Consider the following 26,627-nt stretch of genomic DNA (forward strand, 5'->3'; position numbering starts at 1 on the left):
AGAGGCCTGTACACACACTGTTACTTAGTGGGTAGATGTTGGTAACTAGTTTTGCTCCTTAATTAAGCAGATAAATTATATAGTGAGCCCTTGGGTGATGAGTGATTCTTGTTGACCTTTTGCTAAATTAATGATATTGTTAACTATGCTACCAAGTATCAATGCTAATTAAGAGTTTAGTTAATCTATTGGATTTAGTATGCATTTTATCTAAAACATTACAACTCTCATTCTTGCTTTTTTGTTATAATAGAATTATTTTTAGAAATTTAAGTACTTAAAGCAGCACATATACAGGAAGATCTTTTTGTTAAGCTAGATTTGTTGATATGCTTACAGTAACTTAATCTGCAAACAAAAACATTGCAGAAACTTTTGTATCAGAAACCTTACCAAGTTGAATACAAAAGGATATTTCTAAATTATTGGTTTGTAGAGTTTTAGAAATTTCCAGAAGTGAGTCAGGAAATGTGTTGTAGCATGTTAATAACTTCAGCTGTTTGTTTCTAAAGCCCAGTTGTGCATTTCCAGTTTGCCATGATACAGAAGAGCGCTGCAGACTAGTACTTAGCTATGTTCTGGAGGTAAGTTTAAATTTAGATTTTGTTTTTTCAGTAAAGTTTGTTGTTGATATGCAAATAGCACTTGTTCATTGGTGTCTAAATGTTATCTGAATGGTGGTCTGCTGAGATTTTTTTTTTTCCAAGCCTAACGTGAAAAGCAAATCAATGTTTCCCAAATCTTTCAGATCAAACAGTTTTTTGAAGTCTGTTTCTAAAATAGAAATTCTGCCTTATTCTTTGTAAAGTATATAATAAATGTTTTTCCTTTTTTTTAAAGGGTTTAAAATCTGTAGATAGCAGCATCAAAAAAGAAAGTGACCTTCCAGCCGCTGACCCCAGCACCCCAATCCCCTTAAAATATGAAGATGAATCTGCAAGGGGGGGTCCTGAGGGGCTAGAGAAGCAGATGGCCTTGTTTTTGGACAAAAGTAAGTTGAATTGATGTGCAAATAAGGCCCTCAATAGAATAATATACGGGTCCTTTATGTCAATGAAGGCATTCCATTGAAAGGAATTGAGAAAAAGGATGTCATGTGAATGAGAAATAGGGTGACATAGCTTTTCATTCAAAATATAAAACAAAGCAGAGTAATTTTGACCTTCCATACTATTTTTTTTAAAAAAATTTTTAGTTGTAGGTGGACATGATACCTTTCTTTTATTTAATTTATTTTTCTGTGGTGCTGAGGATCAAATCCAGTGTTCCACGTGTGCAAGGCAAGTGCTCCACCACCAAGCTACAATTCCAGCCCCCATAAACATTCTAATAAGAGCATAAGGACCCTGGTTCCCCCTTGCCTGCTGTGAGGAGCTGATGCCATCAGCCCAGTGCAGTTCTTCAGAGAAGTTGCATTGGTAACAGCAAGGGAAGGTGATTAGCACAAGCTGTGGCTTCGCCCGGCCATATTTCCTCACTTCCTTGAGCTGCCTTGTCCTTCTCAAATTTGACCTAATAATAGTGTCTACTTTTGAAGGATATCATCATGATTAAATGATTAATATAAGAAAAGTGCCCAGGACCATATATAGAAGTGGTGGCTGTAGTCATTTCATATGTGAATAAGCTGGCAAGGTCACTTTCAGATGATCTGTGTGTTCCTCAGGAATGTCCCTTTATGAAAAACTTGTAGGCTTTGAGATAAAAGTGTTGAGGTTCCTGGGTTTTTTAATTTGGCATATTTCTTATTCCAGCCTTATCTCCTCTTCCTTTTTAAAAAGTTTCAGTTGTTTTAAAAACAATTATTTTGAAAGCCTGTGTATTTGAAATACTACCAAGTGCTTTCTGGACCCTTCTTCTCTTCATGAACAAAAGTGGTGGAGGTGGGGTGGCTTTGCTCCCCCAGCATCTGTGTGTGGTGCTTCTTGTGTGCCAAGCTTATCTGCCTGCAGTGAGAATCTACACTGACTTTCTCTCTCTTTTTTTTTTTTTTTTTTTTCTGAAACACCTTTTCTATCTCTTATTCTCCCTCATTTGCCCCAGTTAAAAATCCTGTTCAAGTTCAAAATCACCATGCTCACCTCTCTCTCTAGTTGGAGTTTCTTGATCCATTAACACTGGAAGCGGGGAGCACCCACTAAAGCCTTGTCTTGTGAACAGGTGTTAAATGGTTTTCAGCACCACAGTTGTGAGCACGACCTCCATCTTGGTGTCTTTGGTTTTATCAGTGCTTCACATACAGATAATGCTTATGGCAATAGAGGAAAAGGAAATCAAACTACAATGAAACCATCATAGAGACTAAGTACTTTTTGTTGGCTTGAAAAATTCTTAAGTCTAGCTAATAAGGAAATGGGGCCGGGGGTACTGGGTTTGTGGCTCAGTGGTAGAGCGCTCACCTCGCACATACGAGGCCCTGGGTTTGATCTTTAGCACCACATTAAAATAAATAGAAAAATAAAATGTATTTTAAAAAAAAAGAATATATTCTTCAAAAAAAAAAGAAAGAAAGAAAGAAAATGGGAATTCTGAGGGCTGGGGGAAAGGCGTGTGTTTGGGGGCTGGAGTTGTAGCTCAATGGTGGAGCATTTGTCTAGCATGTTCTCAGCCCCACCTAGAACTTTATTTTTATTTATTATTATCAACAACTAAAAAAACTTTTTTTAAACAAAAGCATGTGTGTTTGTTCTTTGTTCCAAAGCATTTTGCTCTTACGTCTGTAATCACAATGAGTATATTTGGTGTGGTTTATGTTATCAAGGCAAAGGCCTTAGGACTCCATGTCACGGTTCCTAGTGCCTGGTCCTGTGCTTGGCACAAAGGTGGTCATTGGTGGAGTGGAGTAGCCTGGGCTTTGAGTGTTCCTGGTGGAGAAACCATGGGCTGCTGTGGGAGCCAGTAGGCCAGGCATCTGCGAAGGCAACAGGTAGTGACTTGAGTCTGGCTGATGGGCGGTAGGGGTGGAGTAGTAGAAAGGCTAGAAAAATGGCATGTAGGAAGTAGCTCAGATGTATATGGTTACAAGTGCTAGAAGCCCTGTTCTGTCTAGTGACCTGCTTTGATTGAGATTGGGGCGGTGCTTCAGGAAGGCATAATATTTGGTAGGTTGATTTCAGACTGGAGACAAGAGACAGATGTCAATCTGTAGGCATCGCAAAAGAGAATGACAGTTGCCCCTCGCAGGGATGCGGAAGGTTTGGAGCTTCAAGCAAGAGTTTGAACGCTGCCATTTGACTCCTTTGAGATTAGGCAAGGAAGCATAGTATTCACCAGTCTCAACATGGCAGTAGCATCTGAATCTCCAGTGTTTCTGTCAAGCAACAGGCAATATCTTTTTATTGTAAGACTTGTGCTCAAGTAAAATGTGCTCTTTTTCCCCATGTCACAGTGGGCTCCCTTCAGAAGGGTAATTATTCCAGTCAATCTGGAATGATCCCTGGTTCTTGGCAACATAAAATGAAACTCCAGCTGATTCTCAAGTCATCAAAGGCCTATTATGTCTTGTCCGATGCTGCCATGAGTCTTCAGAAATATGGGAGAGCACTGCGATACATTAAGCTGGCCTTGCAGAGCCATGGTAAGCCACCAAGAGTAAGTGGGGTCATGGGAGGGAGGCTGAAGGCATCTGAAGGCATAGGTCATGTTGGGTCCTCACTCCTGCTTCTGTTGTGGAGTTTGATCTTAAAATGGCTTCTTCCAACCCTCTGTATGTTACCTAGTATTTTATTTTGTGCTCTGCAGCTTAACGTCTCTTCATTTTGAAACACATGTAGCCACCTGAAATATATCTGCTACCTGGCACAAAATGAACTTTGAGCAGATGCAGTGGTATCTAGCTTTCAGCTGGTAATAGATTTTCTTCATTTACTGTGCACAATAATTTTAATGCCTTTGTGTTTTTCTCCTTCCTACTATTTTCCAAATAGATACTTACTGCTGCCTGTGTACCAATATGCTCTCTGAAGTGTTGCTGTTTCTTTCTCAATATCTGACCCTCTGTGGTGACATCCAGCTCATGCTGGCCCAGAATGCAAGTAACAGAGCAGCACACCTGGAAGAGTTTCACTACCAAACCAAAGAAGACCAGGAGATCCTGCACAGCCTCCACAGGGAGTCTAGTTGCCAGGGTATGCCACAGAGGCCTCGTGTGCACAGTGGTGCTGTCCAGAAGCCCATGCTTGTTTATGTCCAGATAAGAGGCAGAAACCTAAGTTGTTCAGTGTTTGCTGTATTGTTTCATTCTTAATTTTAAAACCAAGCATGATCCTCCTGTTTTTATCAAAAGGTTTTTAAATATAATTATTATTGCTGACTATAAAATAAGGTGAAGACAGTTATGGGTTGTCTCTGAACACTCTTCTTTTTATGAGGATTTTTTTAGTGGTCAGCAGACCAAGCCATACATTTTCCTTTGGAAAATAGTAAGTTGGTGAGAGTGTATTAATTACCTTCTGAAAGAATGTGGGGCCAAGATAAAGAGACCATTATTTTTAACATGAGTTCATAGCCACTGTCTTGTATCACTGTCAGGGTTGTCCAGGGCTACAGTGGGAACTAGGACAGCACTGCACAGCAGCAGTCCCTCAGCCCAATGCTGTGAGTGCACAGGCTGCAGTCAGGGGCAGATGAGGCAGAAGGCCAGTCTTCTGAAGGTGCTTTTGAAATGTATCATGTACTTGCTTCTTTATGCTCTAAAATTATTCATAACATTTGATATCTGCTTCCCAGAAAATCCTGGACAGGAGCACACGAGGGTGCAGTGTCCTTGCCTAATATTTGCCCTCCTTTTTCCCCTTCTCCCTCTCTCTCAAATGGTCATTATATTTTAATAGACACAGTAGAAAAACCTCAGTGTGCTTTGTTCCCCTCGCAGTCTCCCCATATTCGAGTGTCAGCGGGAGGAGCGCTGCCTTTTTCCCCTTGAACTTGGGTTCTGTGCTTGCTTACTCCAGCCCACTAGATGGCATTTGTAAGTTTGAGGACTTAGCTAGGACTTGTCTGCTTGTGACTTAATATTGACTTTACTTCAAGTACTATTTCCATTAAAACTAAAAACTGTTTACTATGTATCAGTGGATAGCTTTTGTGTGTACTAGTCCAGCTGGAAAAATCTGAGTATTTTTGAAACTATAAAATTGTGTTGTATTGATTGAAACAGTATTTTATGCAGCTTTGCATTTTGTATTTTGACTAAAATCTCTGACTCACTTAGATATTATGGAAGAAGAGTTTATATGGCTTCTGCTAACTTCTTTTTTTTTTTTTTTTTTAAAGGATTTGCATGGGCAACTGATTTGTCTACAGACTTAGAAAGTCAACTTTCAGTTAGTTGTAAATGCTATGAGGCTGCTAATGAAATCTTGCAGTTTAGTGACTTAAAAAGCCAAAATCCAGAACACTATGTACAAGTATTGAAGAGAATGGGCAACATTAGAAATGAAATTGGTGTGTTTTACATGAATCAGGCTGCTGCATTACAGACTGAGAGAATGGGTGAGTATCTTGGGATTCTTTCTTTAATCTCTGTTCTGTTATATAAGTCATGCTGATTTTATATGGGCTGGCTAAGAACTGTTGCACTTGATTGTTATTAAAAGGAACTCTGTTTAAAAAAGGTTTTACTGTTAAAATTCTCAAGAAATAAAATAAGGGGAAAACATAATTTCCCTTGGGCTCCATCAGCTCTGTGTCTTCTTTCTTCCCAACTTCTATACTTCATAATATCTGGTCAGTTCAGAAACCACTTGAACAGTGAGCCACGCGCCAGGCTCTGTGTTGGACGTATAACTGGTCCCACTTCTGGTTGGAAAGCCTGGTATGAATACAGATCTCTAAAAAGTGCTGTAAATAAGTTCAAATGCAGTACAGTGGGAGAGTGGGGAAAGGAGATATTCAAAGAGGTTGTAGGGTTCTTAGAAGCTGTGGTGGAGGGGAGCAGTGTGTGCTGAGTAGACCCCAGCAGGCAAATGTGAAGGAAGAGGGCTTTCCAGATGAGGGAGCACCAGGAAAGTGCCGGTGGAGAGTGTGGTGCACCCGAGGGCTGTGGGACCTGTGTGTGAAGAGGCCCAAGTTAGAAGTCTGGCTGGGAGCTGTCAGGGCTTCCGCAGCTCCAGCAAAGGCCCTTCCTGTGGTAACGGCTGAGGCCATGTGAGTGGATGACAGCCTGAAGGCTGGCAGTGAGAAGGTGGGGCTGGGATGCCGCTGCAGGTGACTTGAAAACAGCTAGGCGCCTGCTGGGCTGTGAACAGAGCCTGTCCAAACAGTTCACTGCAAGAAGAGCCTGTGCAATTAAGGGCACCTGGAGGAGGTGGCCTGTGGGGGAGCATGAGGCTGGCTCTTAGGAACCTAGGACCACTGGATAGAATAGACTCTGCCCTCGTAGAAGTCCAAGGGACAGCATTTGAATTTGTACAGAATAGCACCTTGCTCAGATGTCTTACCTTGCTTGTCTTAATGTCAGTCCATTAATAATGAGAATATACATAAATGTTACCATGTTACCGGGGCTGATATAAAGTACACAGACTGTGACTTGAACCTCAGAAATATACTTCTCCTGGGTCAAGAGGCCAGAGCCCAAGATGAAGGTTGGATCCCTCTGAGGCTTTCAGTGGCCTGCTATTCCCTACTTGACCCTTTCTGTGTACACAGCCCTGGCATCGCCCCTCACGTACAGGCACACCAGTCATATTAACTCGGGACACCATTTAACCTAAGTTTCCTCTTTAAAGGCCTGATGCAAATATAGTCACAGTCTAAGATGGGGGTTAAGGCTTCAACCAGATGGATTTGGGGGACACCCTTCCCTTCATGTCAGTCATGGTGAGAGCAGAGCACTGCAGTGGCCCAGGTAGCTAGCTGGCTTTCCACCAGGCTCCTGTCACTGCTGTGCTCCTGTCACCCTCACCTGGAGGGACGGTGCTGGGTTCACACTGACATCTGCTCATGCAATTGTTTTCTTTCTTTCTTTGTGAAGTGAGCAAATCTGTGTCTGCTGCAGAGCAACAGTTGTGGAAAAAAAGCTTTTCTTGTTTTGAAAAGGGGATTCACAACTTCGAGTCCATTGAGGATGCTACGAATGCGGCTCTGTTGTTATGTAACACAGGAAGACTGATGCGCATCTGCGCTCAGGCACACTGTAGCGCAGGGGACGAGTTCAGACGGGAGTTCTCCCCAGAAGAGGGCTTGTACTATAACAAGGTAACCTGCCTGCTTGTGATGGGCCTGGTCTGTTCACTCCTGGCATCTGTTTACCTGTGGCTATCACTCCACTAAAATGTTACACAACTAAAAATAATTGAACCATCGCTCAGGATTTGACAGACTTATAGAAATTTGCCTAACAGTGGTGAGAATCTACTGTTGAAGGAACATCTTGAATTGTTAGGGAAAAGATGATTCAGTAAGTTATGTGGGTTATCAGAGAAATGTCCAGTAGATTAAGGATTGACATGGAGAGGGGAAAGATAAAAGCACCAGAAGAAAATGGAGGTAGAGGTTGGCATGGGGCGGGGGTGGGGGGGAGGACTTCCCCAGCATGGCACAGGAAGCCTAAGATGAATTAACTTAAATGTGCAAATGTGCAAAGCAGCAGATAAAGTTAAAGCAGATCATGATCCAGGGTAGTAAGAGCGACATCTTTCTACACAGATGACAGTCAGGTTAGTACATTCTTACTATATGAAGAATTAAGAATCATTGAAAGGAAACCACTCTAGTAGAAAAAGGGCAAATAAATGTGAACCAAAAAATATATACATGTAAAAAAAAGTAAATGCCTAATATGTAAGAAAAACATCAAAATTTTAATTTATATAAAATTTTGATTATCAGATGGCCACATGATAGCATCCATTGTCAGGCACAGGGAATGAGCACTTCCATAATTGAGTATTTTTACGCTGTCTAATGACATTTGTGAAAAATGTTCATGGCATAGTAAATTGTAAGATAAAAGTGACCTTGTTTTTGTTTCTCTTTAAGTTTTTACATGCACAGAAGGAAACAGTAGAAGTATAGTAGATACTGTGATTTGTTTTAAGTGCAAGGGTCACATATTTGAGGATGGGGGAGATAGGGTGAGAGAAGTGACTTCTTTTTGCAGTAAAATCTCAAATTATTTTCTCCTATTGACTCATTCTACAAACTGTAACTTTTATTCAGAAAGGGAGACAAACTGGAAAAAAATACATCCTTGTGCACCAGGCTGTTAGAAAATAGCACTAAGGACTGACCTGCTGGAGACTCAGATGAAGGGTTCAGTCCACTGTAAATAAACTTGTCAAAATATTTTCATTGGCTTTTTTTTTCCTTTCTTCATAATGTTGTCCTTTTATAAGTTTTCCCCGTCATTAAATTGACATCTGGGTGGTTTTGAGTATTTTGTGCCAGCCACTGTGGTGCACACCTATGTGCACCAGTGGTTGGGGAGGCTAAAGTAGGAAGAGCACAAGTTCAAAGCCAGTCTCAGCAATTTAGCAAGGACCTACACAACTTAGTAAAACCGTGTCTCAAAATAAATAAAAAGGGCTGGGGATGTGTCTCAGGGTTCAGTCCCTGGTATGAAAAAAAAAAGTATACTTTATTTTAATGCAGTATTGTTATAAACAAAGTAAAAAATTGTCACCTTTTCTTTCCTTGCAGGCTGTTGATTACTATTTGAAAGCTCTGAGATCATTAGGAACGCGAGACATACACCCAGCCGTCTGGGACTCAGTGAACTGGGAATTGTCCACTACTTATTTTACCATGGCAACTCTACAACAGGATTATGCTCCATTATCCAGAAAGGCTCAGGAGCAGGTCGGGAGGTTTGCTGGATTATGAAATGAGTCTTCAGCCTTATTTATTCCTTTGTTATCTTTTCAACAACCAGTATTTAAACATTATGAAAGTCTTAGTCTGTGATTGTGATCTTGTCATTTTTTTCTCCCCCTTAAAAAAAAAAAAACAGATTGAAAAAGAAGTCAGTGAGGCTATGATGAAGTCCCTGAAGTACTGTGACGTTGATTTGGTGTCTGCCCGACAGCCTCTTTGTCAGTATCGAGCAGCAACCATCCATCACAGGCTGGCTTCCATGTACCACAGTTGTCTGCGGAATCAGGTATGTCTGTTCCAGGCTAAGTTGCTTTCCAAGACCATTTACAAGTGTTCCTTGCTATGAATTCTAATTAGCCACTTTAGAAAAACCCATGGAGCAGATGTTCCTCCCCTCATTTGTGCCATGTTTTTCTCTACTACATTTGATCAGGTCTTGGTTTGAAAATTATACATTTGCTGGGTGTGTTACTTAGTTGGTCTTAAATGCCATCAGAACTATAGTAATGGTTCTGAGCCAACTTTGAAGTAATGGTCTCCTGGTTTTTTTTATTGTGATATAAAGCATGCCTGTGAGAGCACAGGTGGAGCAGAGGTGCAGGTAAAGACTGATGGAAGGAAACCCCTGTGACTTTGCCTGGAGTTAGAACAGAGAGCTCTTTAGAGAGCCCCTAGCACCCTGCTAGTATTGCCCTGCCAGGCACCCAGATTGGTGCAGAGCTGTCTGGTGTCTTGCCACTTGATGTGTTGGGTTTTATGTGGTTGTGAGACTTATGGAATGACTTGAACTGCAAGGGTCCTTCTGTGGATTACTGCCTTTTGCTTAAAGGCATGTTTTTGAGATCCACACATCAATGCAAGTAGCTCTTCATTTCACAACTCGGTAGTGCTTGTGCAAGGAAGACAGCATAGTTCAGTTACCCATACTGTGGCTACTGAACTTGGACTTTTCCAGTTTGAGGTGGATGCTGGTGCTCAGCCTCGTGGATTGCGAGGAAGCACCTGATACCAGGTTGAAGCTGCCCTCTTTTAGAGAGTCTGCTTTGCTTCTGCAGGAGACCTGTCCTTGTAGTTGCTCAGTCTGTTGTGCATTGTTTTCCCCTTCCTTGGCTCGATACCTGGACACCTTGCTGTACAGTTGCTTGGGCTTTGTTCTCTTCTGGATCCCTCACCCTGAGTATCAGCCTTTGAGACCCAGCTTTACCTGGAAAGGGTTTCTTTCCACTGTGCTGAGGTGCTCCCCATCTGAGGTCCCCTTACCATAGGAGACCCCCACCCCCAGCCAAAATTCAAGTTTGCCTAAATGACTTAATATCTTCAGGACAAAAGCAACCTGAAGGATGTTTAGGCAGTTCAGTGGGGGAAGACTAGTAGTCTCCTCAGCAAATGGAGCTGGCACAGATGGATCTCCACGTGCAGAAGAACAGAAGTGGGCTACTGCTTCACAGCATAAGTGAAGATCAACTTTAAGTGGCTTGAAGGCCTAAGTATAAGAGCTAAAACTTAAAGACTTGTAGGAAGACTGTAAAAAACTGAAAAGCATTTAGTGATCTGGTCAGAATACTTGAATAACTAATTACTATGAATCCCAAGCCTTAAGAATTGCATTTTTAAATTTTGTTTTTGGTTCTAGGTTGGTGACGAACATCTTAGGAAGCAGCACCGGGTGCTGGCAGATCTTCATTACAGCAAAGCTGTAAAGCTCTTTCAGCTCCTCAAAGACGCTCCATGTGAACTACTTAGAGTGCAGTTAGAAAGAGTGGCATTTGCAGAATTTCAGATGACCAGTAAGTCTGATGTCTCACTTTTCAGATCCGTGTGCACTGGCCCAGTGTGGAATTTTCCTGGAGTCTTAGAGCCTCTGGATTGCTCTTGGATGTAACTGGTGTTTTCTTATTAATTTGCCTATAGCATGCCTTATGCAGGACCTGGAGAAGTTACTATGCTTTTTTTTTTTTTTTTTTTTTAACATTTATTTATTTATTTTTGTAGTTGTAGATGGATAGAATGCCTTTATTTTATTTGTTTTGTGTTTTTGTTTTTTTTATGTGGTGCTGAGGATCGAACCCAGTGCCTCACGCATGCTAGGCAAGCACTCTACCACTGAGCTACAGTCCTAGCCCTTTGCTATGCTTTTTGAGGTGCGTTTTAAAACAGAGCAGTCAATTTAGACAAAGATTTAAATTGGCATGCAAAACTTGGGGATGGAGAAGCAGCAATAGAGAAGTAGAGGTTTTTGTTGAATGCCTTTAAATATGGAACTGATGCTCGAGCTTTTTGGGTTGTGGTTCTAGAATAGATGCTAAAATAGAACCTGATCAAACTTAGGATAATTTGGGACATGGGGGAATTGTGAAAAGAAGTGGGAGTGCTTCCTGTGTTGCTTCCATGGCCGACACCAAGGGGCCACTCTAGTCACTTAGTGCTTTCTGAATTCTCACCCTCTACTGCTCTCTCACTAGCTTTCTTCTTAACAGAGAGGATTTTTGAAAAATATTTTCTCTTTTTTTTCCCCCCCATGCTGGGAATTGAACCCAGGGGCACTTAACCACTGAGCCAAATCCCCACCCCCTTTTTGTATTCTTATTAGAGACAGGGTCTCACTGAGTTGCTTAGGGCCTCACTAAGTTGCTGAGTCTATGCAAATATTCCAAAGTCAGAAGTTTGAAACATAGTAACAAGCGTTTTGGATAAGGAACAGTCAACCCATTTTTTCAAAATATATGTGTGTGTGTGTGCATACATACACATGCGTACCCATGTCTTATTGTGTAGGTGCACAAGCAGCCTTGGAAGGATGTGCCTGAGGAGGGGACTGGGAACACATTCTCACTGCCTTCATTCTCACATTGAACCTTGTAAATTTGGGGAAAGTATTACCTTTTAAACAGTTTCTAAAAATATTTTATTTTGCTATATTTTGCTAATTCTTTGCCAACATAGTAATGCATGGTGTCCACATGGGTTGGTCTGCAGGATCAGCAGCACCTCTTTCTGGGATGGGTTTGAGGTGAATTATGTAGCTTGCTTGAATGCTTTAGAAAAAGCAGGCATCATTTTTTTTTTCCTTTTGTTGGGTGGGGACAAGGTGGGTATTGGGGTTTGAACTCGCTCTACCTCTACCATGGAGCTACATTCCTTTTTTCTTTCCTTTCTTTTTTTGTTTTGTTTTTGAGATAGGGTCTCACTAAGTACCTAGGCTGGCTTCAAACTTGTGATCCTCCTGCCTCAGCCCCCGAGTCCCTGCATTATGGGTGTGTGCCATCACACCTAACTTGAGTAGGCCTCATTTTTGTAAAACTAATAGAGAGATTCCAAGAATAAGTTTGCTAAGATGATGTAACTCAATTTTTTTTTTTTTTTTTTTTTTTTTTTTTAGAGAGAGAGAGAGAAAAGTTTTATAATATTTATTTTTTTAGTTTTCGGCGGACACAACATCTTTGTTTGTATGTGGTACTGAGGATCGAACCTGGGCAGCACACATGCCAGGCGAGCGTGCTACCGCTTGAGCCACATCCCCAGCCCATTTTAAATGTTTTAATAGCTGGAGTGTAGCTCAGTGGTAGAGCACTTGCCTAGCATGTATGATCTCCTGGGTTTAATCCCAGTAATGCCCAAAAAGAAAAAAAGTTTTAATAGCCTGTGTACCTTATGAAAACAATTTAAATACTTCAGAAGGTTTTTATTAGCCAAGCTTCTGGGTTTTGTAAGCCACATCAATAAAGACTAAATGTATAAAAATTTTTTAGTATATAAAACCTTTCAAAGGAATCCCGTCACCTACTGTTTTCTTCTCCAGTACTTAGGGCTCACATTTACCTTTCTTTGTCTTCTTCCCTCTGCCCCAACAGCTTTTTCATACATAGTCCAGAGCTTTCTTCCCTGTGTCAGATCTACACTGAAAACATCTGTCCACTGATATTTTTTCCCCCAGTGCCGCAGTCTGGCTGGGCACAATTCAGGAGCCACTTGTCAAAAGAAACGAACTTTATTTTTAGAACACACACACCACACCACACAGCTCTTCAGGAAAACCCTCAGAGCCCAAATGCCACCACCAGCTTCCCACAAGCCTCTCAACCTCCCCCACCCCTCCTGCTCTTGAGGCCAATTGGCTGGGTCATGTGGGCGGAGCCAAAAAAAGTCCCCCAATGAGCAGCTCTGTGGTCTGAAAGGGCAGGGAAACAGCCCAGTGAGCATCACCGCAGAGGAGCCAATCAGTTGGCAGCTAGAAGTTTTGGGGGCCGCTGTGAGCCAATTATCAGCTGGCAGCTGGAAGTTTGCTGGGGCCCCTTCGGCTGTGACTCTCAACATCTCCCCCTCTCTGTTTAAACAAGCATGTGGCTTAGGGACCGTGCCTTAGGTTGTCCGATACTACATATGGTCCTTACCCATCATCAGATGAGCTGACCTCAAGGCGTCAGCCTCCAGTCTTAGGTTGGTACCATTGCAATTGGACCTTAACCGTCATTGACTACCGGTCCAGCATACAGCCACACCTGTGGATAGGTCTTTGTACCAGCGGGGGGGTGAGGTTCTTTGCCTCACCTCTGTTGGCCCCCAAATTTTAGCTTTTAGCTGAACGCCATCACAAGCAGAAGGGAGGAAGATAACACCAAGTCAATTGACGGCTCCTTTTTGGAAAAATTATACCACCGATGACACCATCAGCAAAAATACCCCAACACTACCACAAGTCGCTGCACCAACAGATAGTTCACAATGCATACAAGTGAGTTCACAATGCATACAAGTGATACATAGTCCAGGCAAGTTCTGCAAGCAGTTCAGTGATAGCTATTGCAGAAGCTGTAGATTGGTTTTATCTTTGTCTTCACTGGCATTGAGATGAAGATAGGAATTCTGGCAATAATGGCTAAAGAAAAAATTATGTAACATTCCAGAAGGCACTAAAAGAAAACAATTTTCTGAACAATTTACATTATCTTGAACAGAATTATTAAATAATGAAAAGGAAAGGTGAAAGTAAACAAACAGATCTGTTAACCTCCTTTTTGGTTCACATATTAAAACAATCCTCAACAGCTGTTAACCCAATTTAAATTAAACCATTTAAATCACGTGAATAAAAAAAATATATTTGGATCCATTTTTTCATGAGCACTCATCATATATGGATATATGGACATACGTACAAACATACAACACAAAACACAAGTGTGCACACATAATACATACAACACATAACATAATAGTAAAGGCCTTATAACTTTTTACAGGTGAAATCTCCATTGCAATGTTTAGAAACTCTATAGTCAAAAATAGAACTGATCAGCTGTACGAGCTCAAAAAAACAAAATAGAACTTCATGATGTGGGAAAGGGCAATAATAAAATAGATATTGAAGAAAGCATTCTGGTTCTGTAGCAGATGTAAGGGTAGGTAGCCAAACTGGAGTTCTGGATATCAGCTGTTACGGATTTGAGCCAAATCATCTTCTTTTTGGTCTCTAGAAATCGCTTTAGTTAATCTCTCTGGAATCCAAATCGGCTGCTGTTCTCCCTGTGGAAACACACAAACAGACCCCCAACTCCAGACAATCACTGGGTCAGGACCTTAGTTAATTTCTCTGGAATCCAAATCGGCTGCTGTTCTCCCTGTGGAAACACACAAACAGACCCCCGACTCCAGACAATTACTGGGTCAGGACCTTTCCATTGTCCTGTTAGAATATCCTTCCAAAGTACCTTGGGCTTATGTACATTTTTTGGACACATATGCCTTTCTGCAGCACTAAGTCCTGATGAATCCAAGTTTAAAAAGTTTAGAGTAAAAAGGGTTATTTTAAGTTTATCTTTGGGGAATATATACCCCTTCCCAATTCCCTCTTTTTGCTTTAATAAGTAATTTTAATAGTTTGATGAGCTCTTTCAACTATGCCTTGTCCCTGTGGATTGTATGGGATTCCTGTTATATGAGTAATGCCAAATGATGAGCAAAATTGTTTAAAAGAGGTAGAAGTATAACCAGGACCATTATCTGTTTTTAACTGTTTGGAATGCCCACAGTGGCAAAATTTTGTAAGCAATGAGCTAGTTTTTTTCTCCGGCATGAAGGGAGCCCATCAAAAATCCAGAAGAAGTATCAACTATAACATGCAAATATTTTAATTTTCCAAATTCTGGCAAGTGTGTGACGTCCATCTGCCAAATATGGTTAGGTATCAGTCCTTTAGGATTGACTCCAAGATTAACTTGTGGTAAAAAGGTCACTGCTGATCCTCATAAGGTCCCTTTCCTAACTACATATCTAGATTTGTTTGAGGATAACCAGCTGCTGCATTTTGCCTAGCCGTCTCCTTGCAAAATTCCTCATTGGCAACCTTCCATAACAGGTATTGTCCTCCATTTAGCATAGCTTTTACACATATTAGCCCAATCTGCTGGCGTCATGTTCAAGTTGTTAATGAATCCGACCATGCTTACAGAGAAGGGTGCTTGAGGACCATAGGTTGTTACAGCCTCTTTTAGCTGCTTCACTTTTTTGAAATTTAAAGCATAGTGAATTCGCTGCCCTCCTGCCTGCTCAAATACAGGGCATGTTAATATTTGAGATCCTGTCTCAGGATCCCAACTATCAACTGTGGGGGTTGGGGGCCTCCCAGCATATGGAGGTGGCACTGTTGGTTGGAGATTTATGCCCTCTGGTGATAGAAAGGTGTTAGTAGCAGTCTCCTGTAGAGGTGGCGCTGTTGGTTGGACACTTATGCCCTCTGGTGATAGAAAGGTGTTAGTAGCAGTCTTCTGTTGTAACTTTTCCCCTGATGGCTTTTTCTGCTCTAAACTTTCTTCCTCTGTCTCGAAAGACCTTCTCTTTTACTTGAATCTTTTCCTCTGTCTGACTAACTTGAGAGACCTTCTCTTTTACTTGAATCAATATGTCTTCTCCTTCCTCTACCATTGTCTGAACTGAAGGCTTTGGACTAAGCAAACAAGATAAGAACGTCCACAATGGCAATGTGCCAACTGGCAGAGTTCCTGGGCTTTTCTTTTCTATTCTTTTTAAATCTTCACCATGATGGTTCCATTGTGATATATTTAACAACTCCTCCTTTAAAAGCCATGGGCTACATTTTTGTATTGTATCAACGTATGCCCTGTGTTCTTGATTTTACTGAGATGCCTCCTTCCTGAAACAATTTACTTAACACTCTTTCGGTTTGTTTTTTACTAATTTCTGATCCCATATTTCTACTAAAATACAACCCAACAAGATGACGCCAAACAAAACCGAGACAGAATGAAACAAAAATGGAACAACATAAAATCATTATATCAGCCTTTCTATCCTCCTGAAATGTACATCCGTCCTTTCTCCCTATCTGTTCCTCAGATGCAAATAGTTTTTCCTCAGATGTGAGCAGTTTTTCTTCTGTCTCACTCATCTCCAGGGACAGGCAACTTAAAACAAAAGCAAAACAAAACAAAAAAAAGAATCTTAAAATGGCTACCCATCCTCTCGCCCTGCCCTCAGGGGCGAGCAATTTACCTTATCACTTACCCTCAGTCATTCCCCTTATGGGCCACCAAATGCCACCAAATGCCGCAGTCTGGCTGGGCACAATTCAGGAGCCACTTGTCAAAAGAAACGAACTTTATTTTTAGAACACACACATCGCACCACACAGCTCTTCAGGAAAACCCTCAGAGCCCAACTGCCACCACCAGCTTCCCACAAGCCTCTCAACCTCCCCCACCCCTCCTGCTCTTGAGGCCAATTGGCTGGGTCATGTGGGCGGAGCCAAAAAAAGTCCCCCAATGAGCAGCTCTGTGGTCTGAAAGGGCGGGGAAACAGCCCAATGAGCATCACCGCAGAGGAGCCAATCAGTTGGCAGCTAGAAGTTTGCTGGGGCCTCTGTGAGCCAATCATCAGCTGGCAGCTGGAAGTTTGCTGGGGCCCCTTCGGCTGTGGCTCTCAACACCCCAGTGACATTTTTTATTTGTTCTTGTTAGATATACATGGCAGTACAGTGAATTTTGACATACGTATGTGGAATTTAACTTATTAGGATCTCATTCTTGTGGTTGTGCGTGATATGGAGTTTCACTAGTCATATGTTCATATGTGAACATAGCGAAGTTATATCCAGTTCATTCTAATGTTTTCCACTGATTTTTTTAAGATTTGTTGTTTTAAAGTTTGAGATTATGCTGCAAAGGAAGACAGCAGCAGTTGTCCCAGGCTCACTTCCCCTTCTGACACCAGCTTCAAGTTTGAGGGTCCCCATGATTACCCTCAGGCTCAGCAGTTCACTAGGACATCTCAGTTCACTGAAAGCTGTTCCACTTTGACTGTGGCTTCTAAGAGAAATAGGGCACATGTCAAAATCAGCCACAAGAAGAGGTACATGGGGCAGAGTCCAGGAAAGTGTTAAGCACAGAGCTTCCAGTTATCTTCTCCAGTGGAGCTACAGGTAGAACCGTACTCCCCTCAGTGGTATGGAGCATTATGTGCAAGGAAGCTCACCTATGTCTTGGTGTCCAGAGTTTTTGTTGGGATTTAGTCACATAGACATGGTTAATTGCCACATGGCTGACCTTAGTCTCCCGGTTCTCTGGGGGTTGAGCTATTACCATGAGGCCCAGAAGCCCCCATGATAAGTTACAGTCTTAGACTATCTAGCGTGGCCCAAGGCCTCCCAGGTAAACAGAGATACTTACCATGGGGGACATCCCAAGTGCTAAGAAAGCATTCTCCAAGAGCCAAGGACAAAATGTAGCCCTCCCTCTGGAGAAGACTAATGCTGTAGTGCATGCCGCTGCACACACACTGACGCAAGCTCCAAGAGAGTAGGGTCTAAGGTGCTCTGTGCTTTCTGATAGCTTTAGAAACATTTTAACAATAAGCCCTAGAGTAAAATTAAACTCATTCATCCGGTCTGACTTCCTGACTTTGAACAGAAAGATAACATGCTTACTGTACAAATAAGTGCTAAGTGACTTGACCAATGTCAGGCAGCTGGCAAACAGTGGGACAGCTTTCAACCACAGACTCTTCTTGACCCTAGCGCTCCAGATAGAGCTCCTCTTTCAAGGTGTGTTCTCACCTTGACCAAGTCAATAGTGAGGCTGGGGAACAATTAGTATTTATTACTTTGTCTAGACTTAATACTTCTCCCGAGGGAAAATTAAACAGAAATTAGTTTTGCTGGGATTCTCATGAGCTATCGCTATCGTGTTTGAAAACCAGTTTTTCATTACAACATTAACATGGATGAGTTTCTAGATTGATGGGTAAAAGAAAGATCATTTTGTTTTTACTGTTTTAGGTCAGAATAGCAACGTTGGAAAGTTAAAAACACTCTCTGGGGCTCTGGATATCATGGTGAGGACTGAGCATGCATTCCAGCTCATCCGGAAGGAGCTTGTAGAGGAATTTGACCAGGTAATGAAGAAAATCACCATTTTTATGTGTCTTATGCTAAATGGTGAATGTATATATGATCATATGGCATTCTTATAAATGTGTACACACCTACATGTGTGTGTACATATATGCTCTGCATAAAAACATTTTAAGAGTGGTTTGTGCATGTCATAGTCTGTCTTGTATTGCTATAACAAAATCCTGGAGGCTGAGTAACTTACAAAGAAGTATTTGTGGTTCACAGTTCTGGTAGCAGAGGGTCCAGACAGCATGGCACCTTTGTCCTAGCAAGGCCCCCTGGCTGTGTCACAACATGTTGGAGAGCCAGAAAAGAAACTCAACCTGTACTGAAGGGGCCAAGGCACGAGGTGGCTGCTTTCTAGTACCCTGCTCTTGTGAGAACTAAGCCCATTCCAGGACACCTGACCCACTTCTGAGAGAAGGCATTAATCCCTTTGTAAGGGTGGAACCCACATGACTTAGTTGCCTCCCACTGGACCGTACCTGTTAAAGCCTTGCCAGCTCAGCACCACCACCTGGAGACCAAGCCTCTCCAAGGGTGAACCATAGAGGTTCTGTCGTCAGGGTAGAACTAAAAATTTTGAATCAGTTGCAAGTTTATCTTTTATGTATTAAAAGTTTTTTAAGAATATGCTGTATTGTTTAGCAAGTTATAAAGGCTCTTTAGCTTTTCTGTTTGGGGTTTATTTTGGTTTTGTTCTTTAAGAGAAAGAAAAAGCCTGAGCTTCTTTTCATAATTTCCACTATACTTCCTGGAACTTTTGAATGGTGAATGGCTTAAACAGGCTCCAGGGGAAGGAATTTCTAGTTTTCTGGGCAATCTAGATCTCAAGCTGCCCAGAGAGTCCTGGGTGGTGTCCTTTCTGCCGTGTTCCTGCAGGGAGTGATGCTGGGGAGTCAGGAGCTTGTTGTGCAGGGTTAAGCACTTGGTAGGTGTGGGACACGTTTATTATGTGTTTTCCTGTATCAAAATGATTTCAGGTCTGCTTTTTATTTTGTTTTGGGGTTTAAATTAATGGATAAATGAAACTGCAGTTTTGTCATTTTGATATGAAACTACAGTTGCTGGATAGCTTAGTGAAGTTTCATTTTGTTGTTTTTAGCCTAAGGGTGGTGAGACCAGTCCAGCTGCTGATTCTTCTCCTAGTCTTAACAGAGAAGAAGTAATCAAACTCCTCAGTATATTTGAATCTCGATTGTCCTTCCTCCTCCTCCAGTCCATCAAACTGCTGTCTTCAACTAAAAAGAAAACAAGGTGAATTACATGGTTATTTGTGAAAACTTCTTTCTCTATGAAAAGAATATGAATAATCTCAACTGACATTGTAAAGAAATAGTTGTATCCTTTCTTGTCTTTTATTTGGAAAATTCATGATTTTAAGTGATATTCCTTCTTAATTTCTTCAACTAGGTGAGAAGTGTCTCCATCTGGCCCACTACATGTCAGTTATATAGCTGGAAAAGTCTTGCTGCCTAGGGGTAGATACCCTATGGTGATCTGTTCCATTGAAAGGATGAATGGCCCTGAGCTGAAGACTCTAGATATTCCAGATAATACTTCTCAATGTCATCTTTAGTGAGAAGTCTGGGCTGTAGTTGGCTACTCTGGGTGAATTGTACCATAAAAGGAAATGGCAATGGTGTAGGCCTGTAATCCTGGCAACTTGGGAGGCTGAGACAGGAGAAGCACAAATTTGAGACCAGCCTCAGCAATTTAGCAAAACTTAAGCAACTTACCAAGACCCTGTCTCAAAATAAAAAACTAAAAGGGCTGGAGATGTGCCCCTGGATTCAATCCCCAGTAGCCTCTTGCCAAAAAAGAAAAAAAGATGGGAGAACACTGCAGTCCCTCTAAAGCCAGGAAATTGGGAGAAAAAAGGAGTGAGCACCTTGGCCAACATGTTCCCAGGTCCCTCTGTCATCTTGTGCAGTACATGGGTTTGCCCGAGCTTTAATTATGAAAGTATTGACTTAATTTAAAATTGCAGTAAATCAGAAAGATAGTGGGAATAGTATACCTTTCTTCTTAAAAATATAAGTGCAGTCTGGCTTGTATTACAAAAATTGGAAAATAGAGAAAAGAACTCTACCATGCATCCATTGTTAGTTATCCTATTTATGTTTACCAATTTATGATATAAGGGTACAGAAAATTTTTATCTTTTATTTACAGTGAAATTCTGTGTGGTATACAGTTCTTTAAGGTTTAATGAGTACATAGATGTATGTCAGTCGTATTTGGGACACAGCACCATTCCTTCACTCAAACCTATTTCTCTGCTGAAATTATAGGTCTGATCTTGAACAAGTCCACATTTTCATTGGAACCTTAGACATAATTGACCATTGTCGTTTGCAGTCCTCTGTGAGCAGTTCCCACCTTGTCATCTGAGTCTGGTTCTGTGGCTCCTTCCTCTTTTGCCAGGATGCTGCTGCCACCTTTCCTTTCACAAACTTAATTATTGAAAACCAAACATCTTGTGTCAGTCAGGAGAGACTGGGGGAAATAATTAGTTTGTCTGGAAAGTTCTTATATCTTTGACCTGCTAGGCCGTTGGTGTGGAGAACTGAGTTCATTCTGTAGCCTGGAGCTGAGCTGCAGTTAGGATTTTTTCTTGTCATGGTTATTACGCATATGCCACAGGCTTAGTTCTAGCAATGTAATAGTCCCCTGTTAGCTGTAGTTCCTCTCACTGAGATTTGTTTACCCACGGTCAGCTGTGGTGCCAAAATACTAAATGGAAAATTTAAGAAGCAAGTCTTTGCACAGCATTCTGAGTAGCATGATGAACTTTCATATTGTCCCACCAGGACGTGAGCTGTCCTGTGCCTAGAGTGTGCATATGTGTGCACTTCCACCCACTGATCATTAGCAGCCTCCAGTCATGAGTTTCTCTGTTGCAGTGGCTGTGCTTGCGTTTCAGTCACTTAGATTACATAATAATGACTCAAAGCTCAACAGTAGCTGTGGTGGCAACTCAAGATACAAAGAAAAGTCTAAGGTGAAAAGGTGATAGTTTTTGACTTAAGAAAAAGTAGGTCTAGGTCGAGGCGGCTGAGGTCTGTGCTCTTTCTGTGCCTAATTTATAATATATACAGGTGTGTATATATAGGAGCAAACGTGGCATATGTGGGGTCAGTACTGTATATACTTTCAGACATCTACTGGGGGGTCTTGAAAAGTATCCCTAGATAAGGGGAAATGACTGTACCTGGCATTTAGAGTGGGATAGGTCTGCAGGGGTGGTTCTCAGTGTCTGTTTCACTTGGAGCGATAGATCATCCCTGCATGCTGCACCTGGCAGAGTGCCTCTCTACGCTGTCACGGCCTTGCCAGCTATATTCCACTGACACTTGTCCTTTGGTGCTTGTTAGTCTGTTTGGGAGAGGAGGGGACCAATTGGCCAGACTTCTTAGTTGTTTGGGGTGCACCTCAATCTTGGCAGGCTTGTTGCATTTGAATCATTCTCTGTAGCCTGAGGAGCACTCTTCTCTGGGGAAGTCTCAGTGTGGAGTATACTGCCATCTCGCTCAGCCCTGTGGGTGATCTTCAGTGTCTGCCACAGCAGGTCCTGGTACACAGTAGGGTATGCTGATGTGTTCAGTGAAGTTGGCAGATAAATCCATCTTTTCAAAGAATCAGAAAGGAAAGTAGATAGTGCATGTAGTGACACAGTTGATAAAGTGATTGTGGCTTTTCTAGCTTGAAAACAATAGGTAACTTTAAAATGTTTACTAGTTTTTACAAGATGGCAATATAAATATATGTGAGAAACAATAATTCATTGATTTGCACAAATTGATGACAGGTAATAGTTTCAGTCTTATGATAGTGTTATAACAGTCCTGTGCATGATCTAAATAACTTTTGTCTTAGTGGAGGGTTTCCTAACCTGTTTGTTCAAGTTAGAGTTTCAAGCCTGATACATAAAGTAATTAGAAATTTGGGATTTTTTTTTTTTTTCAGATTTATTAAAGACTGTTAAATGTTGTTACAGCAAAGCTGAGTACGGTGGCGCACACCTGTAGTCCCAGCCGTTGGGAGGCTGAGGCAGGAGGATTGCGAGTTCAAAACCTGCCTCAGCAAAAGTGAGGCGCTAAGCAACTCAGTGAGACCCTGTCTCTAAATAAAATACAAAATAGGGCTGGGGATATAGTTTAGTGGTCGAGTGCCCCTGAGTTCAGTCTCTGTCCTGAAAAAAAAAAAATGTAATTACAACAAATATATCGAAGGGTTAGAAATAGAACTTTATTAGTCATTAAGTCAGTGCCTCTTTCTGTCTCACTTCACTAACAGGCAAGTAAAACCTCTGATTCTGTGTGAAGAGGCCTCCTGCGCAGGCCTTGTTATTCCACAAAGCAGTGTGAATCCCCTCGTAGATGAAAGGGAAATAAGAATGAGACCTTAAATGAAAGGAAACATTAATTTGTTTCGTTTTGACTGCTATTCCTCTCCAGCCCCCTAAGGGAAGAAATAAAAATAAAAAGCAAATTGGACATAATAATAAGGAATCCCAATTTTCTTAAATTGCTACAGAATTACAGTGAAATCTAAGAAAATTAAGATGCATTTAATTTGTTCAAGAATTTTTATTTTCAGCTCATGAAGGTACTTCGTCATGTGTCAACTGCGTTGGCATTGTCCTGCTAGAATAATAGTTCATTAGGTTGTGGGAGGTCTGATTTGTTGTTTTTCTTTTTGGATTAAGAATTTATTTGCTCTTATACTGTACTTTTATATTCATTGCTTTAGAGAAAGAGACCTCTTGACATTTTGGTGGCTTTGGGGTTTAATTTAATGAAAAAAAAAAAAACATGAAAAAGTAGAAGTAATCTCTGCCAATGACACCACTGAAGAGAATGGATTCAGGAAGGGCATGATTTATAGAAACTAAGAGATGAAGATCTAAGATGTAGAAGTACCATCTGAAGAACTCAAAGGGTTTAGAATTTGATCCCAGTGACCATCAGTTATCTTTAGGCACCCAGCTAAAGTAACCAAATGATGTTATTGTCCTCAAAAAATAATTTATATTTCGAATGCCTTTTCTTATTGTTAAATGCTATTGCCTGATTACTGTCAAAAATAATGTGCATATTCTATAAGGTTATCAGGAGTTCTGATTAGTAATACTCCCCACTCCAAAAATAAATAAATAAATAAATAAAACGCAGCCAGTCAAAGTCCAAGTACAGACAGTGAATGAATTGTGACTGGTATGCTGTGGCAGGTTTGGGGGAAGAAAGACTTTCCTAATACAAAGAAGTGGGAATTGGAAGGAAGGAATTATCTTCTACAGGGGTGGCCAGGCTGCAGAAGAGGGGTGAATGGAGCCTGGAACCTAGGAAAGAGGGGAACCTGACAGCCAGGTTTGGTGGGGACAGCACGTTAGCACCCAGGTGCTCTCTTTGGCAGGCCCAGAGGTCTCTTGGGCAAGGGGAGAGAATTTGCACACTAGAAAGGAGAAAGAGCATGGCATTAGAAATTGGGAAATGAGCCCTGCATGGTGGCACATGCCTGTAATCCCAGCAGCTTGGGAGGCAGAGGTAGGAGAATTGCGAGTTCAAAGCCAGCCTCAGCAACTTAGCAAGGCCCTAAGCAACCTAGTGAGACCTGTCTCAAAAGACAAAAAGGGCTGGCGATGTCGCTCAGTGGTTAAGCACCTCTAGGTTCCATCCCTGGTACCAAGGGGGAAAAAAGTGGGAAACGTGATGTTTTGACCCTAATCCAAATTGTCAACTTTTGGGGGCCTTATCTTTTATGGTAAAATCAAATCAGTCCTTGCTTTGCAAGGGGCAATGTTGTCCTGTGGAGGTGTGTCACATTTTGCTAGGAGCCGTGAAACTGCTGGCTTGTGAGCTGGGTCGCTTATACATGTAGACGCATTAAAAGGAGGGTGGCTAGAATTGAACTGCCATGTAATTACTAGTCTTGCATCTCATACATTAATCCATTATAAGGGGTAAATATTTTCAGAACCAATTAAACTTTTACAATGGAGTGGTGTAATATGTACCTCAGTGGAGGAGCATCTTCACCAGAAGGTGCACCAGTGTCCTTAGACAGCATGGAGGTGCTGCCATCCTGTGACTCTGCTCGATGTCCTAGGTGGCTCCAATGCAAGAGCTGGCGTTCTGCAGTTGGTTCAGAGTAGAGGAGACAGGAGCGGTGGCGCAGGCCCATGATCCCAACTGCTCAGGAGGTTGAAGTGGGAGGATCATGAGTTTGAGGCCAGCCTGAGCATTTTAGGAAGCCTCTGAACAAAAGGGCTGAAGGTACAATTCAGTGGTAGACTGTGTATGAGGCCCTAGGTTCAGTCTCCAATACTGCAAAAAAAAAAAAAAATACAGAGTAGAGGAAAGCCATCTGGCTTCCCAGTGCCCTCAACCACATCAACTCTATTTCTTTTAGGGGATGTGACAGTTGTCTGCCACTGTCTGTTTTGTTTTCTTCTGGTGCTGGAGGTTGAACTCGGGTCCTGGGGCATGCTAGGCATGCACTCCACCTCTGAGCTGCATCCCCAGCATAGTTGTCCACTGTACATCTTCTCCCAGTGTCCCACCACCACCCCTCACACAAAACAGGGACTTTTGTCCATTTGGTTCACCACCTAGAGCAGTTCCTGGCAGAAGACGTGAACAGATAAAAGGCTTTAACTCAGTTTTAGTTGATGTATTGACATGAGTGTCAAGACAGGTCTAGGAACAGAAGATAGACGGTAGGTATGGGGAGGCACTGGGAGACCTGCTTTTCTGTGTAGCACCACTGCTGTGCAGTTACTGTTTCCAGATCCCTTCACTGTGCCCTTCACCTGTTGTTCTTTTTTTTTTTTTTTTTTTTTTGGCGGGGGGACCCCAGCAATAACATTGAAGAAGATGGACTTCTCAAATCCAACAAGCAAATTTACTCCCACCTTTTGAGAGCTACTGCAAACAAAAGTGCAAGTCTTTTGGAAAGAATTGATGTCATCATCCATTTGCTGGGGCAGCTTGCTCATGGGGGCAGCGGAGTAAGCAGCGGCGCCATTCAGTGACCTCGCGCAGAGCTGCGTCTGCAGACGCGCTGACAGTGCCTTCTGACCACAGGAGTGGCTTTGTCCATTCGGTGCTGAGTTTCATTAAATGTGAGGAAATACCCATTTGAAACAGGCATGCACTTATTTCTCATGACAGACAGACAATGGTGGAGTTCTTTGGCTTCTTCGTTTGAAGTGCTAAAGCCAGAACTGAACTGAAAGCTTCAGCTTTTATTTCTATGAGACGTACATGGTACCTCAACATTAATAGACTTTCTGTTATGCAATTATACTTTCAGATATTTTTGAAGTATCTTGGATAACAAAGGTTTAAGATATTATTTTGGATAAAATGTTGCTTCCACCAAAAGAACCTTTTATCCAAATGATATTACAGGTTCAAATGGGTTAAAGAAACTTCCTATAGATCTACAATATTTCCTTCCAAATTGCACAAGAGCGTCCCCTTTGTGAATTTCAGTGCAGGAGTTTTGAAGACTAGCCATTGAGCACTACTCTATATTTAATGCATGTTTTGAAGGGATTCACTTTTCTTCAACTTTATATGACAGTTGATCAGGAATAGTATTATTTCCCCTCCCCTCCTTTTTCATTTTAAACTTGAAACTGTGAATAAGGTAAAAAACAAAACAAAACTATTTTGAATAAACTATTTATTTAAAATATCTTATTTTCCATTTTTTCATTCCTCACATTAAATTGTGATTTGAACTCAGTTTAATAATTACAAAATAAAGATCATAACGTTAAAAGTAAAACTTTGCCATCCACTCAGTTTTCACTGGAATATTTCACTTACACCTTGCTGTGTGTGGGTCTTGTCTGATTGCATACATACACTTCCCCCCCCCCAAAGCCTCCAGTGTATACAAGGCTGTACTTGTCCCTTATGATCAATACTCGATTTCAAGAAATGGTGTAACGTGGGAGTCAGATTCTTTCATGTGGTGGTGAGAGTCTGGGCCCCTGTGCCACTGACTCTGTGGTTATGACAAGCCTGCTGGCTGGGCTCAGTGGCAGGAATGGATGTCACCTGCCCCTTCAGGCCTAGGGATGGTTGGTTTCATTGTGCAGATCCTCTGTGTTGACCAGCAGCCCCTCCACACCAACCCCACCTGAAAGAATCCAAGCTCCATCACAAAGTTGTCTGGAGTAAACTGGTTTCAAGCTGAATTTTCACAAATTGCTTGTTCCTTACATAGAGAATCCTGAGTGTTTTCACGGAAAATGAATTGTCACCTATCAGCTTGGCAGAACTCTTTTGCCATTTGTCTAGTTCTTGTCTAGTTCTTTGACTTACATCATTCTTGGGACAGATTTGCATCAGCTTACAAAAGTTAATCATTGAAGCATTTAAAGTTTTGC

The 26,627-nt window shown here is 41.7% G+C and overlaps 1 protein-coding gene across 2 annotated transcripts in view; it reads left to right on the forward strand.

Moving 5' to 3' along the window:
* The window catches only part of Edrf1 (erythroid differentiation regulatory factor 1), a 44,735-nt gene extending 18,168 nt beyond the window's left edge, over positions 1–26,567 (forward strand). For both annotated transcript variants that reach the window (XM_077105531.1, XM_077105532.1), the window contains 12 exons: positions 513–584; positions 841–991; positions 3,389–3,577; positions 3,927–4,127; positions 5,275–5,493; positions 6,977–7,200; positions 8,644–8,802; positions 8,954–9,103; positions 10,451–10,604; positions 18,107–18,222; positions 19,329–19,480; positions 25,085–26,567. In XM_077105531.1, the coding sequence (XP_076961646.1) occupies positions 513–584; positions 841–991; positions 3,389–3,577; positions 3,927–4,127; positions 5,275–5,493; positions 6,977–7,200; positions 8,644–8,802; positions 8,954–9,103; positions 10,451–10,604; positions 18,107–18,222; positions 19,329–19,480; positions 25,085–25,259 (1,962 nt within the window). In that variant the 3' untranslated portion in view covers positions 25,260–26,567. The remainder of the gene's footprint in view (positions 1–512; positions 585–840; positions 992–3,388; positions 3,578–3,926; positions 4,128–5,274; positions 5,494–6,976; positions 7,201–8,643; positions 8,803–8,953; positions 9,104–10,450; positions 10,605–18,106; positions 18,223–19,328; positions 19,481–25,084) is intronic.
* The last annotated feature ends 60 nt before the right edge of the window (positions 26,568–26,627 follow it).

The sequence above is a fragment of the Callospermophilus lateralis genome, chromosome 15 (assembly GCF_048772815.1).
Source record: "Callospermophilus lateralis isolate mCalLat2 chromosome 15, mCalLat2.hap1, whole genome shotgun sequence".
Lineage (NCBI taxonomy): Eukaryota > Metazoa > Chordata > Mammalia > Rodentia > Sciuridae > Callospermophilus > Callospermophilus lateralis.